General features: G+C 39.8%; 1 protein-coding gene across 10 annotated transcripts in view; it reads right to left on the reverse strand.

Annotated features, from left to right (window-relative positions):
* YAF2 (YY1 associated factor 2) overlaps positions 1-11,505 on the reverse strand; it is a 65,787-nt gene extending 54,282 nt beyond the window's left edge. For 2 of the 10 annotated variants that reach the window (XR_010932366.1, XR_010932367.1), the window contains exons 1-3: positions 11,341-11,505; positions 10,770-10,895; positions 8,803-9,180 (exon numbers count right to left, since the gene is read on the reverse strand). Coding sequence is in view for 5 of the 10 variants with exons in the window: in XM_067696214.1 (XP_067552315.1) it covers positions 10,770-10,895; positions 11,341-11,366 (152 nt within the window). In the remaining 5 variants the exon portion in view is untranslated. Of the gene's footprint in view, positions 1-6,445; positions 6,544-8,802; positions 9,181-10,769; positions 10,896-11,340 lie in introns of those variants that run through there. The other 8 variants (XM_067696214.1, XM_067696220.1, XM_067696218.1 and 5 more) reach the window with 8 other exon arrangements.
* Between the last annotated feature and the right edge of the window lie 3,862 nt (positions 11,506-15,367).

The following is a 15,367-nucleotide window of genomic DNA, read 5'->3' on the forward strand; positions in this document are numbered from 1 at the left end:
GAGCAAAATTGATAACCACATTCATATAGATGATGAAATAGCCTTAAGTTTTATCAAAAAGTACAATTTGATGACATCATGAATTTAAAATATTTTTCATCTGTAAGTTGTACTGCTCATTACTCATCTAATCAATGATTATAGAGCCCTGGGCCTTATCAGCCTTGGTCTTAAAAAAGAAAGCAAAATGTCTAAGAAGATGGGTGAGAAAAAAGGAAAGGAACAGGGAAGAAGGGAGAAAGAAAAAAGGCTTTTCAAAGAGAAAAGCTTCAAATCTCCCCACCATTATACAAAACTCATTCTTAGCTCTTCCCTTTGAAATGTGAGGCTAAGAATTAGTCACACAATTAATCCAGCCTGTGCTGAGCAGAATTTGAGTGGTAGAAGGCTAAATGGACGGAACAGGGCAATGATTCTCAAAAAAAAAGGTTTTAATAGCAAAACTCATTTAGGAAATAAAAATTAAGAGAAATCCTAACAAATAAAATGTATAAGAGCATAGATGATCTGGCTGAAGTGGAGTGTGGGAACACAAAGTCCCACTTGTTTGCTCCCATTGGCAGCCACTGAGATAATTTCAGGAGATCTCGGGGCTCCAAAGAGCACAATTCAAAACCTCTGGGCCCTTTTGAGGGAAGGACAGCTCTCTCTCCGCCAAGAAACCTGTTACTTGATTCTTACTGGCAAACCCATCTCCTCCTTACTCCCTTATTTCCTGCAACTTGCTCTCTCACAAGAGGCTTCCCAAAGCTGGCCCTGAAAGAACAGTACGGCTAAAGGAATGGATGGCTGTGCGTTCAAAGCTGTGCTAACATCTCTCTGGCCTGAGAGATGTTATGATGGTGGGCATTCTTATTTTCCTCCTTACACTTTAGTATCTTCAATGAACATGTAATACTTTTATCATCAGAAAAAGAGTTATTATCTTAAAGAAATAAATAATTCTATCCCCCATGCCCAGTTTACTTACGTTCACACTTGAAACTACTACTTTATTAAGATTTACCTAAAACAGGAAAGATTTTCTAGTAAATAAAGGAATGAGAACATTTTAGAAAGTAGGCTAGGAGACTCTGGGCCCTGGGTAGACAAAAAGTAAAGAAAAAAAAGGATGGAGAAAGATGAAAAAACGACCAAAACAACTTTGCCTACTTTACAAATACACATAGAGCTCTACTTCCTGAGCAACTACTTCTCTGGCATTGAATATAATCTACTTGCTGCTGTTTTAGGTTGATCATTGCTAGTATATACTATAGAGGATGATATTGTGTAAAAGAACCCTGATCAGACTATAAAATATGTAAAGGTGAAGTGATTTAGCTCATGTCTAAAAACTGTCAGAGAACTGTACAAATTTTTTATCATACACACACATTCACATACACTCAAATTTCTAATTTGTTATACTATCAGAGATTCTTAGAATTTATATCACAAATAAAAGAGGGAAATAATATTTACTGGGATTTTTCTCCTAAGAAATACTATGATATCAAAGAAGTCAAGATATACAGCACAATGAACGTTATTGTAAAAGACATCAAAATGAAGTTTGACATTTTAACTTCAAAAATATTTCTTAAAATAGAGAAAACAACCGACCGTCATTTTGTTTTTCATTCACTATAGTGCTAGCCCAGATTTTAACATAAGTTCTTATATCAGTTGTAAGTAGTAGGTTTAATGTTAGAAGTTCTCAAGATGTACAGCACTAGATGCGGTATAATGAAATTTACAAGAAGAAATCCTTAAGAAGTTACTTGCTACAAATTTGAATGCTACCACAGCAAGGTAATAAAAAGGACTTAGAAATCCAAACATTTGAATCTAGCACTAACCAACTATTGACCTTGAACAGCTCAATCTTTCCAGGCCTGTTTTCTTACTTGTCAAGAGGCTACTAAGCTAGAGCCATGAGTTCCAACAAATAGAAAAGACCTCACCCAGCAGATTGCTATGCATTACCTGGCAGTTCTCTAAGACTGCAGGACAGCAAGAATCCTCCAGAGTTGAAAATCCCAGAGGAAAGGGTTTGGAAACAATAGTGGCCTCAACAATTTCAAAAGTTTAAATAATAACATCTCTACCCCATACCCCTCAAGATCTTCCCCCTGAAAATTATCTTATCTCTACCACTAAGGTTTCAAGAAATAAAAAATAGCCTGTCTCAGAAAATGACTAAACACTTTGGAAGCTCTTAAAAGGTTCCTTCCAGCTCTAAAATTCTCAGTAATTCTGTAAATCTCCATAATAAACAACATTACAGAACAAAATGCCTACTGAATCTTTTTTTTTTCTTTTTTTTTTTTTTTGCGGTACGCGGGCCTCTCACTGTCGCGGCCTCTCCCGTCGCGGAGCACAGGCTCCGGACGTGCAGGCTCAGCGGCCATGGCTCACGGGCCGAGCCGCTCAGCGGCTTGTGGTGTCCTCCCGGACCGGGGCACGAACCCGTGTCCCCTGCATCGGCAGGCGGACTCTCAACCACTGCGCCACCAGGGAAGCCCCCCTACTGAATCTTTTAAAACAGATGATTATCAACCACAGGTCATATATAACAAAAGGTAGAGATGTTGGCAATCATGAAAGCCAATAAACACTGTTAAGTGTTCAGTAAATATTTGTTAAATGAATAATTTAGTTTCAAAGTCACGATGACATAATAATATTTTACACACTTGTAAAACCACTAACATTACAAGTTATAAAAGATAATTATTTAAGGAAAATGTGTCTTTAAAAAAAAAAACACCTAAGGTTTCACTGAATGAAAACTTGATACCCCACAGAATGCTAATCTTTCTACCAAAGTATGTTGGCCAGATATCTAACCTTGAAGGAAAGAGGAATAAGCAAAGAAACCTAGAATAAGCGTGTGCAGAATTCTAGGATTTTGTTCACTTCTGATAATTTATTTCCAATAATTCACACATGTATATAGGAGGGTTCTTTTCCAAATAATGACTTAACCTGTATCAGAATTCCAACTTTTTCAAAGCTCATTTAAAAAAAAATAATAACTTCTTTTCTAATACCTATATTCCTCTTTCAACAAAACTTTACTGAACACCTATTATTTCCCAGGCACTTGGTTAAACATCTTCGAAAAAGATAATGAAAAACTCATATTCCTCTTAAGAAGCTCATAACGAGAGTAAATGCATACATCTAACAGAACCATAGTATGCTAAATGATAGAATAAAGGTAAGCGTCACAAATTGACTTTGAGGAACTAATTCCAGGAAGAGAATACAGCCATCCTCCTCTCTCTGGCTAATTTGTCCCATTGAGAGAGAGAGAATACTCAGCTTCATAAGAAAGACAAAATCAACTCTGGGTTTATGAGGAAATGCTGAAGTTAGATAGAGGTCACAATCAGAGATATCAACAAAAAACACAAAGGAATGCAAGTCTGGGATGGGCTTAGGAGAATGTCACAGGGACTAGATATGTGAGCTGGATCTTGAAGAATAAGCAGTTAACGAGCAAGGCAAAATAACAAATTCTAGAAAGATATCAATGACTAATCTTTTTAGCTTGACTGAACAATTAGAAATAATAAAGAAGCACAAGATGAGGGAAAATTCTTTTTTCAACATCTGCCTATTTCTATAGTTATATAGGTGTCTGCTAATTTGTACAATTGATTTATCTTTGAAAGTAACATGTTCATAGATAACATAATACTGTCTCAATCATAAGGTAAAAATTACTTCCATTTGAATTATAATTAAATTTAATTCATCCCATTAATTTTAAATTCAGTGTAGTTCAAACAAATGCAAAATCTGAATTATAAACTATTTTTCAATTAAACAATCTCAAATACTACAAATCTATGTTTAGTATATTTTAGTTTTTGATAGGCTCTTGACATCAACTATTTTAACTTTAAATATCATTTAACAGAGAACCCACAATTTAATCGAGTAATAAAATATATTTCATAATATGCTGTTCTCTTTCATGACTTCAGTAGTTTAGGAGAAATACTTCTCATTTTCAGCTATACTAAGTAAATTTCAGTAATCTAAATAACAAGACCTAAAGAAAATGTTGTGAGGTAAAAAATACACAATTTTCCAAAGTTATACCTTAAAAATGCTAAGGTATTCATGTACAATGTCATCCTTGAAATAATGCTACAACATGAAACTTATATAATGTTATATGTCAATACAAAAAATGATAAAGCTAAAAATGTTCTAAAACTGAGATAAAAGTTTTATTTTCTCTTGTACACATACATGCTTTTGAGAATGTGTATAAGAATAAAATATGGTAAGATGTGCTAAGTTCTTTATGTTTTTATTTAATCTTCAAAATAATCAAATACTGTTATAAAAATACTATTCCTGTGTTTAAATACTCAGAATCACTCATCTCAGTTACTCATCTAACTGTAAAAATTGTGCTTTTAATCAAATAACACAGTATCAAAATATGAAGCAAAATTTTGAAAATAAAAATAATGCTGAATCAATAAATACCTACAAATTATGGACAAAATAATCTGGTAATATTGTTACAAATATAATCTCAAAAGTTATTGGAGGGCTTCCCTGGTGGTGCAGTGGTTGAGAGTCTGCCTGCCGATGCAGGGGACACGGGTTCGTGCCCTGGTCCGGGAAGATCCCACATGCCACGGAGCGGCTGGGCCCGTGAGCCACGGCCGCTGAGCCTGAGCATCCGGAGCCTGTGCTCCACAACGGAAGAGGCCACAGCAGTGAGAGGCCCAAGTACCGCAAAAAAAAAAAAAAAAAAAAAAAAAGGCTGCCAACATCAAATACTACCGAGGTGACATGGAAAGAAGACTGAGATTAGGTCCCTGAGTTTAACAACTAGGTCACTAGGTTATATCAGAGCTCTCACTCAACAAAGGATAAAGGAAAGGGAAAGAATGCCTGCCGAAGTAAACCTGCTGTATACAGAAACCAAAGCTAATAAGACTCTATGCCAATAGTGTATAAACTTTTTGCTCTCAGGAACTCTTTATACTCTCAAAAGTTAAAAGAGCTTTTGTTTACCTAGGTCTTATCTAAATCAAGAAATAAATTACTATATCAAAAATAAAAACTGAGAAAAAAACTTAAATATACATTATTTCATTTTTTAAAAATCATATTTTAATATAAACAATATACTTTTATGAGAAAACCCTATATTTTCCAAAACAAAGATAACTTTGTGTGAAGAGTTGTAATTGTATATTTTTAGCTTAGCGGTACTCAACTACCCAGCTTAATAGAAGACATCTGGATTGTCATATCTCCTTCTGCATTCAATTTGTTGCAATGTGTTGTTTTGTTTCAAGAATATGAAGAAAATCTCGACTCCCACAACTATGTAGTTGAAAAAGGGAGGAGTATTTTAATAGGCTTTTCAGATAATTGTGGATATTCTTCTTTGATACTAAATAAAAGCACAACAAAGAGCTGTTTCTCAAACGTTAGCTGCATGTGAAATCTGGAAGCACGTCAATGAAGTTTTCATAGTGTTCCCTTAAAATCCATTGGTTTATTTTATACTTTGAGTGGATTATCTATGCATGGTTTTGTAACATCATACATTGGTTACTGGGAAATACTGGTTTACTGAGTGATGCAAATTTTCCAAATGTTGACAAACCACATAATAAAATATCAGAAATTACATTCATTGACATAACCATCTGATCTCATCTTTAAACTACTAGGAAGCTCTTAAGCTCACTGTAGTGGTTACAAGCTTTCAAAAATTTTAATTTTCACTTGAAAGCTCAGTTTTTATCATTGGCAACAAATATTATCAATTGTTTTCTCCGAAGTGACAAACTTACTGTGTTCATTTTTGAGAAAATTGCTAAATATCCAAGTCTGAATAACCACAGTTTGCCAGGCATTCTCTCAAATAAAAATAACGTTCTATGAAAAAAGCTAGATCTGCTCAAAACTCAAACAACTACAAACAACTTCAACTGCTCTCCCGCGACTCACCCACACTAGTTTGGTTGCAGCAGGAGTGCTTTACTTGTACTTCCCAGTTCATCAGACAGAATATTAAAGAAGACACAAGACTTGCTAAAATTAGTCATTTTTACTGCTTCGTGAACAATATTCTTAAGTGAAACTAGCATTATTTTTACTGCATGTGCATGGTGGTGAAGATTACGATGAATATAGCAATGTGGTGCCACTGCTTTGATTTATGCTAAAGAGCCAGCAGTTTTACTCACCACTGCCTCTGCACAACCTCCTCAAGTGTCAACACAGTGAAAAAGGCAAATAACATCTTAGTATGATTATGAACTCCCTAAAAGGTCCTCAGGGACCCTCAGGGTTCATCAGATCACACTCTGAAAGCCACTACTATCCAAACACTAATCACTTTCAAAATTTCTCTTAAACAATGAACCCATGTGACTACTCTAACCCAAGATGTAGAGAGAAAAACAAACCAACCAACCTCCTAGAATAAGGAGTCTCTGAATAACACCTGTGTGGTAGCTGGAAAGGCTCCTCAGGTAAGGGAGGCTCAGAACTCTGCATTCTGAAAAACAGACTGACTGAGATGGTCCGCAATTCTTTTCTCACATTCCCACACCAAGGGTCTAGGAGAATCTGTGCCAAGCCTCAAATTACAAGACAGAAAGCAAGTATGACAAGACAGCAATGATACTGGAAAAGAGTTTTATCAGATGATAACTGTTTTAATTTTCTTCAAAATGTGAATTTTATATTGTTTACTTCCATTTTATAGAAGCTGAAATAACTCATTCTTTTTAACAACAGTCAGATCCTAACCATAATACTTGTTCAATTATAAACACTATTTCTTTTAACAAGAAAATTTCACCTCTTCAGCTCACACATAAAGTTTTGCTAATACTACCTCATGTATAGAGTTGGTTACAATTCAAAGTGTTTCTGAATTCACAGCAAATCATAAAATTTTACAGAAGAAACAAACATCTATTTTGCCCACCACTGTATGTCTAGTACCTAGCTCAGCCCTCGTACAAAGTAAGACGTTCAATAAAAACTGCTGAATGTTGAAGTGGCTGAAATGAGACAAGAATTCACTGCCAGACTCCTAGTATAACACCTAGTACTCTTGCTAATATGTGAAATCTTTCTCATCGTTCTCTAACATAACATCTCTGAGAAACCTAAAGGGACTACTACAATTTATCCTGAGAAAATATAACATTACCTGTTACGCTTGAAATTACATTTGAAAGCCTGCTCTGGACTAGGTGTTTTATGGGTTCTCATTTAGATCACAGTTCAAAACCAAAACAAATAGCTCTAACATTTTCATTTTTAACTATCTGCGATCTGAATTAAGCATTAATTTCTATTCCTATATGAAGTGGCAATAAGATACTAGTCTAACTCAATACATTGATTGTACTACCCTCACACACACTATGCTAAATATTTCTTTTTCTCTGATGATTCAGAATGGTTCTTGATTTCTTAAAGTTTCTTAGGTTTACATTTGAGACACTTATTACGTTAAAAGAATTTCAAATATAAAGATGAAGGAAATTGTGTAGTACCTTTGAAAATAATTGTCACTGTAACTTTTTCATTTTTACATTTTTCCTGTCAGTTTGACATTTATCATTGATTCTTTCACAAAAGCACATTGTAGAAAACTTCAGTTTTGAACTATCTAGTTATTTAGATTCTAGATTTTAAAAAAGATTAGTGAAATTTAAACTAATTAAGGCCAGCAAGTACAAAATTAAAATTCAATCAGAGAAATGGCATACACTTAAAGAATATAATTTATCAATTTAGGAATTGAAGCTACTTCAAATCACATTTCATTTTGAAATACTGCTATCAATATAACCTCATTTCATTCCATACAGTTATTCTGCAGAAGAACATGACCTACCAGGGATATTGCCAAAGGAAAAGGTCATCTGTTGCAATATAAAGGATTTGAATCAGATATCCTTTAAACAAAAAAGACTGTCAGAAAGACTTTAAAGGGAGGTCATGGGGCTTCCCTGGTGGCGCAGTGGTTGAGAGTCCGCCTGCCGATGCAGGGGACACGGGTTTGTGCCCCGGTCCGGGAAGATCCCACATGCCGCAGAGCGGCTAGGCCCGTGAGCCATGGCCGCTGAGCCTGCGCGTCCAGAGCCTGTGCTCCGCAACGGAGAGGCCACAGCAGTGAGTGGCCCGCGTACCACAAAAAAAAAAAAAAAAAAAGAAAAAAAGGGAGGTCATGGACTCCATCTTCTCTGGAGGTTTAAAAAGAAAAGATTTTTCAAATTTCTGGGATTGGCTTAGACTTGGCCTCACATTTGGTGACTAAGACAAAATCAGTTCAAAGGTGAGTCTGACCCAAGGGATTCAAGTCCTGTTTGTCAGTCACAAAAACAAGTAATTAGCAAACTGCATCCCTGGGCTCTGCAGCTATCCAGTCCCTGCTTTAGTAATTGCCAACCTTATTCTTGAAATTACCCTAACTGCTAATTAACATGTCAGTCGTAGAGAATTATTTCTTCTAACTACTGAAACTTTTGCTTCTCCAGTGTTATGTAGCCCTTTAATCCTGTTTTTCTAATATTACCAGAGAGACAAATATTTTGTGGTACAATCAATATCTGCCCTATTAACAGTGCCCTGTTCCACTGTTCTACCCAAACATGGATTCCACTCTGAATTTCAGAAACAACGGGAGAAAAATAACAGGTAACAGAGAAATTAGAGCTCTAAGGTTTAACTTAGGGCCAAAATCAAAAGAGAAGAGACAAATTCAGAGAGAGGAAGGAAGAAGCTGAGAGGGTCGTAGTGTAGAACACTTACTTTTAGGAACAGAGTGTCCCTTAGACTTCTGGTGAGTTGCCCAGAGCCTCTTCAGTTTCAATCCAAATGACAATGCTTCTCTGAGTCCTTCTCAAGTAATGTTTCCACCACTAAAAATTGGATCTATAAGAGCTCAGATGTACTGGTAAGAAATGTCAGGGGCCCCCATGTGGGCCTCAAGCCTCTTTTAAACTAGGCCCACTTCTCTGTCCTGGGCCAACTCCCCTGTGCACTATATTCCTTCTTCTTTCAGGTGCCAGGTATTCGGCCTGTTTCTTCTCTTCTGAGCTGCCACCACCTACTCTATTTCTCAGGGTTCCTCTAACCCCAAGACTGGCTGTGGAGTAGGACACCAGCTTCCCCCCTTCCTTGCTGTCCCTGCAAATAAACATACAGGCTCTTCTAGTTTCAGTATTTTTCTAGTGGCTACAAGAAAATAGAGAGGGAACAACAAAAAGCAACAATATCGCACCAGAGATTAAGATTATAAAAACTGTCTCCACATTAAAGTTCCTGCCTTTTCTGAAAATTGCTTATTGAGCGTTTAAAAAAGTACAAAGTACTAACATAGATATACAAATATAATCTAAGCCAAATCCAACCTTATATAGACTTAGAGATACAAAGATACTCTGCTTTTCAAAATACTTAAATCACGGGTCCAAAAATAGTTACCACATTCATTTTAGCAAATGGTACTTTTTTCTTTTTAGCATGTTCTGTTATATTCCCTTGAATTTAGCAGCTGTTTGAAAATTTGCTTTTTAAAGGACATGATTAAAATATTTAATATATTTTATCCAATGTAATGAGAATTAATATACGAAAAGCATATCGTGGTTTACAAAAAGACAGGTATGTCAAAAGCAGCTAGCTTCACTCAGCAAATCTTAAAATTTCAAGTTTTGACAACCATTTATGTGTTCACATTTAAAAATTTAATAAAATGCTGTAAATGGTGTTTAAAAATCTGGATATCTCATTTTTAGGAATCTAACTCCTACTGAATATATTTATTCCTCTAATGTTACTATTGTATAGCCCTTTTTAAAAACAACAGTATAAAGCATTAGTATTCTCATGATAATCCAGTTTCTAACAGACTTTAATCAAGAGTATATGCCATCTAAATATTAGGCCATAAATCACAGTAACTAAGTGTTGGCAGATCAAGAATGCCAGACTTTGAATTTCCTGAATGATTTTCTTTATCCACTTAATACACTTAAGTGTTTTTTTAAAAGACTCTTATCATACTGTAAGCTTACAATAAAATAAAGACCGAAAATAAGCAGAGATCATTTTATCCCATTTGTGTAGTCTAACAGATTGCCATCTAATCAAACTAAAGATATTCAGACACTTTCAGAAAAAAATGTGTCCCCTGTGACTGGGCTCACCTCCAACTATTTATTTATACAATATTAGAGGACCTGGGATTAAAAACACTACACAAACCCCTGATCTGACCCTTCCAGACGTCTATGTTAAAAATACAGGAAGCTTAATCTGTTGTGGATTCTATAATCAGATACTTTTTTGAGGAACGACATTAAATTACATCTTTCGCTCCTAAAGAGGATTTATGGTTTTTCTTTGATTCCTGCACACTAACACAACAATGCAGCCAACGTTATTACATCCGGACTGTGTGGTGGGGAAGGGGTGGGGGGCGGGGGGGCATTACACCCAGCGACACGAATTAAATCGCAGTAGCTAATGCCTCCCTTAAACAATTTACTCTCTCTTGGCAGCAAAAAACGTTCCAGCCTCTTCAATTACCCCTCACCGCAAAGCATCGCTTGGGTCACAATCAATCTGACCCAGTTCCTATCGCGGCCACCACCTCAGGCTCGCCTCCGGCCGCCGGGTCTGCCAGTGTCACGGGAGGGGGCGGCGGCCGCAGGGGCGTCCTCGGCGCCGCGAGCCGGTGGGCAGGCGCCGCGCGGGGCAAGCCCGGGACTCACCGGGTGGAGGTGCCCTTCCGCACATCGCACATCATGCACTTGAAGGCCTCGGCGCTGTTCCGGAAGGTGCAGACGCTACAGTCCCAGTAACCCTCATCCGAGGACGGCTTCGGCTGCCGCTTCGGCCTGCAGGACACAACCCGGACACGACGCGGCGCGGGGTCACCAGCGGGCCGCGCCCGGGCCCCGCGGCCGCCCCCGCCTCGCCCCCCGCCCCAGTCCCGCGACCCCAGCCCTGCAGGCCCCCAGCGCGCCAGACTCCGGCTCGAAGGGGGAGGGGAGTCAGGAAGGCGGGGGCGTGAGCGCGGCCGCAGCAGCAGCAGCAGCAGCCGCCGCCGCCGTCGCCGCCACCGCCGCTCGGACACCCCGAGCTGCCGCTCCGGCCGCCGCCATCGCGACTCCATTGTGGGGCGGCCGGCGCCGGCCCCTCAGGCGGCAGCGCTCGCGCAGCGGCGGCACCGCCCCCGTTTTCGCCCTGCTGCTCGGGCTGCGAGCGAGGCGGCCGCCTGAAGCCCGGCGCAAGGGCCCCGCCGCCTGCACAGTCCGGGCCCCGGGGCCCGGGCACTGTTACCTGGTGGGGCTCTTCTTGTCTCCCATGGCTTGGCTACAAACGCACGCCGAGAGTCGCCGCCGCGGCCGCTCTATTTGTCAATAAGGAGGATAATAAGACGGGCGGAAGCGGGCGGGGGAGGAGGGAGGGGGCGGGGAAGGCCGCACCGCTGAGCTCCAGAGCCGCCGCCGGATCCCACGCAGCCTCCAGCTGTCGGGGAAACTCCTGCCTGGGCCACGTGACCCGCGCCCGCCAACCAGCGGCCGCGCCGGAGACTTCAAACGAGGCCAGCGCGGCCCAGCACTCGCGGCGAGTTCGCGGGTTGCCGCGTGGGGGTGGCCGCCGCAGCCTCAGGCGCGGTCACCGCCTCTCCGCCCGGTGCCGCCCGCTTCCTGTCGGCATCCTGGGAGCCCCTCCAGCGAGAGATGCTCTGTCATCCTGCGCGAAGCCTGGTCCAAGGCGGGGGCCGGCGTTCAGAGGTCAGCCCGACTCCGGAGCAGAGTGCGCGACTGCGGTCTCCAGGTAGAACCGCTTTCCGGGCCTGGGCGGTCCTTGGCGTCTCAGCCCCAGCTCGAAGGATACCCGGGGGCAGGCGGCAGCCACCAGTGAGCGCCATTGCTAGGTGCCTTAAGCCACTTGGTTTTGTGCACACAAATGCTCTACCAAGTAGGGATTGTCGCCCTTAATTTGGAGGAAACGAAACCGAGGCTCGAGAGGTTAGGTGACTTCCTCTATATTACCTAATTAGAAAAGGATAAAGCCAGGAATCTAACCCTGGTTTAATTCCAAATGCGCTCTTCTCGCCTCCCAGGCCTCTACAGTAGCTGCTTTAAAAAGAAACAACAACAAAAAACACTCATAAAACCTTTTTTCTTCTTTGTAAATAACGAGATTGCATGTGCCCTGAACGTTGTTTAGAAAAGAACACTTTCCTCCCAGGTCTCATTACCGTAGCGTACTGGATGCCCTCGTGTTGTACTGGACTCCGGCAACCCATCCAACTGGTCTCTGAAGCTCCAGCCCCACCTCCTCAATCTATTCAGTAATTCACAACCAGATTAATAATAAATGCAGGTAACATGTCACCACGCTGATCAAGAACTTTGCTAAGGCTCTGAGACTTCTTAGCCTAATGACACTTTTTACCACTATGTGCTGGCACTTGGTAAATCTCTTTACATAAATGCATGTTTTAAAGGGCTCAGAGTACTATGCAAATGTTCTCATCAACTAGCCTATCCCTACATTTGAAAGAAGGAATTTAGGGACCAGGTTAAATGTTTTCTTTAATGAACTGGCCAGGATTAGAGCTCAGATACCCCGTCAGTCTTTCACCAAGTCATGCTTGCTTTTTTTTTTTTAATTGAAATATAGTTGATTTACAGTATTAGTTTCAGGTTACAGTATAGTGATTCAGTATTTTTACAGATTATACTCCATTATAAATATAACAAGATAATGGTTATAATTCCCTGTGCTGTACAATATATCTTTGTTGCTTATCTACTTTATACATAGTAGTTTGTATCTATTAATCCCATACCCCTAATTTGTCTCTCCCTGCTTCCCTCTCGCCTTTGGTAGCAAGTTTGTTTTTTATATCTGTGAGTCTGTTTCTATTTTCAAGCCCTGCTTTCTGATTAACCAAATCAGGTTTGCAATCTACAGCCGTTTCTGAACTCATCGCACCATCTGTGTTTTTTGCAAGCATCGCTTCTTATGACTCAGACCTCAATTCAGAAACCCAGAAACCATGAGGAATATGATTGAGGAAAGCATACAGAGATCTAAGGCCTAGTCTTCAATCTCTCAGTAATGTAATGGTAAATTTAGGTAAGTCACTTCCTTTTTTCCATCTGTAAGATAAAGGAGTTAAAACTATTATCTCAATGCAGGTCCCTTCCAAGTCTAAGGTATTGTGATGTTTTTAAATTCCTCAGCTGGATGGATTATCAAGGAGATTAACAAAAAGTGGCCTACTTGCAAAAGTGATGGCAACAAAGTATTTTTAAATCAAAAGAAAAGCAAATGGAGCACTCTAAAAATCCCCAACGTGCAAATCACCATTTCGCTAGAATATAACATCCACCATTATAAAGTAAGCTCCACCTCTGAATCATAAATTCAAGAAGGGCAGGAACTTTTATTCATTGTCTTCATCACTGCGTCTCCAGCCCCTAGAATAGTCTGACACATAGTAGGCAGTCAGTAAATATTCTCAGAATGAATACATTCACCTGTGTCACAATTCTACAGTGAGGTAATTTTTTTTCATACCAGGATTTACAGCCTGTTAAGCACATTCTGGGCAGTGGATCATCAATCACTGCTGAAATTTACAACTCTCCAAACTACTTTACAACTCTGCAATGTAGTCCCTGTAGAAGAACCAGAAACCCATTTTCTGCGAAATACCAAGGCACATGCCCTTGCACTGTACCCGCTGCCTCCCATTTATTGGTGCTTATCTTAGAAAAACCCCTTCCTGTACTAGGCTTCCATGGAGACAGAGATACAGGAGCTACTTCTCCTACTTCACCACAAAAATCACACCTTTTTCCTAAAGTGTTTCTTACCTGTCTGGAAGAGTGGCTGGCGGAGAAGAGAAAGATGCTTGTCACTAGATGGTACAGGTTCTTACCCATTCATGTATCCTTTTAGTACACCAGAGTTCAGTACTTTAGACATGAAATTCACTAGGGTCACTTGTAAAATGGTACAGTTTAACAATAGTTTTTAACCATTTAACAATAAATTCTTGAAGTTTTCTAATGCTGTACCTTTTAAAAATTAAAATAATCCCTGGATTCCTTAGTGGTCCAGTGGTTAGGACTCTACGCTTCCACTGCAGGGTGCCAGGGTTCGATCCCTCGTCAGGGAACTAAGATTCCGCAAGCCACATGGCACAGCCAAAAAAAAAAAAAAAAATCCGTGGGCCATCAACATAATAATATTAACTTCCATTCTCTTGTGCTTCCGAGAATGGTAGAGACTGGAGAAGTTACTGAAACGTGCATGGACTCCTGCACACGGGATTCTGTTCTCTGTGGAGGTGGATAAAAAAGATTGAGTGCACCTGTCTTATATCAAGAACCTGACCTTGGATCCCAGAGACCCCAGGCTGTTCTGATTAGTCCTGAGTTTATATCAACAAGGCAAGCATAACAACAGCAATAAAAACTATGTATTAAAGTTTTATATATAGTTATTAGGCAACAGGAACTATTACCTGAAATGAGAAGTACCATCTTGTTTATCAACTGGAATTTGAGGGGAAAAATGGTATAAATGAGGCAGAAATAAGCTACAAACCTTCCCTGAAAGAACTCAAAATGAAGTACAACAATAGCAAGCTACAGTTGTAAAACCAATCACATTTTAAAAGGTTGATTGGTTTTTGTTTAGTCAGTTGGTGTTTTGTTTTTACAAAATGGAGATACGTTTATTGACGTTTGTTGGTCATAAAAATTATATGTTACCAGTTGTATTAGCTTCTGGGGTGCCAAAACAGAATACCACAGACTGGGTGGCTTAAGCAACAGCAATTTATTTTCTAACAATTCTGGAGGCTGGAAGTCCAAGATCAAGGTGTCAGCAGGGTTGGTTTCTTCTGAGGGCTCTCTCCTTGGCTTACAGATGGCCGCCTTCTCTCTGTTTCTTCATCTGGTCTTTCCTCTGTATATGTGTCCTAACCTCATTTTCTTATAAGGACACCAGTCATATTGGAGTAGGGCCTAACCTAAGGACCTCATTTTATCTTAATTACCTCTTTGAAGACCCTGTCTCCAAATACAGTCACATTCTGGGGTACTAGGGGTTAGTGCTTCAACATGAATTGGGTGGGGGAACAGAATTCACCCCATTACACCAGTGAAAAAGTTCAACAAAGATTTTTTTAAATAAACATATCCAGCACATTCTTGTAACACTACTGATACAGATTCACAGTCCTCATCTGAAACCCTTAAAGGCTGGATATGTTTCATAAGTAACACATTTGGGATTTTTCAAAAGGCAGTATGGTCCAAAACTGTGTAATTACCTAACA

The sequence above is a fragment of the Pseudorca crassidens genome, chromosome 11 (genome assembly GCF_039906515.1).
Source record: "Pseudorca crassidens isolate mPseCra1 chromosome 11, mPseCra1.hap1, whole genome shotgun sequence".
Classification (NCBI taxonomy): Eukaryota; Metazoa; Chordata; class Mammalia; order Artiodactyla; family Delphinidae; genus Pseudorca; species Pseudorca crassidens.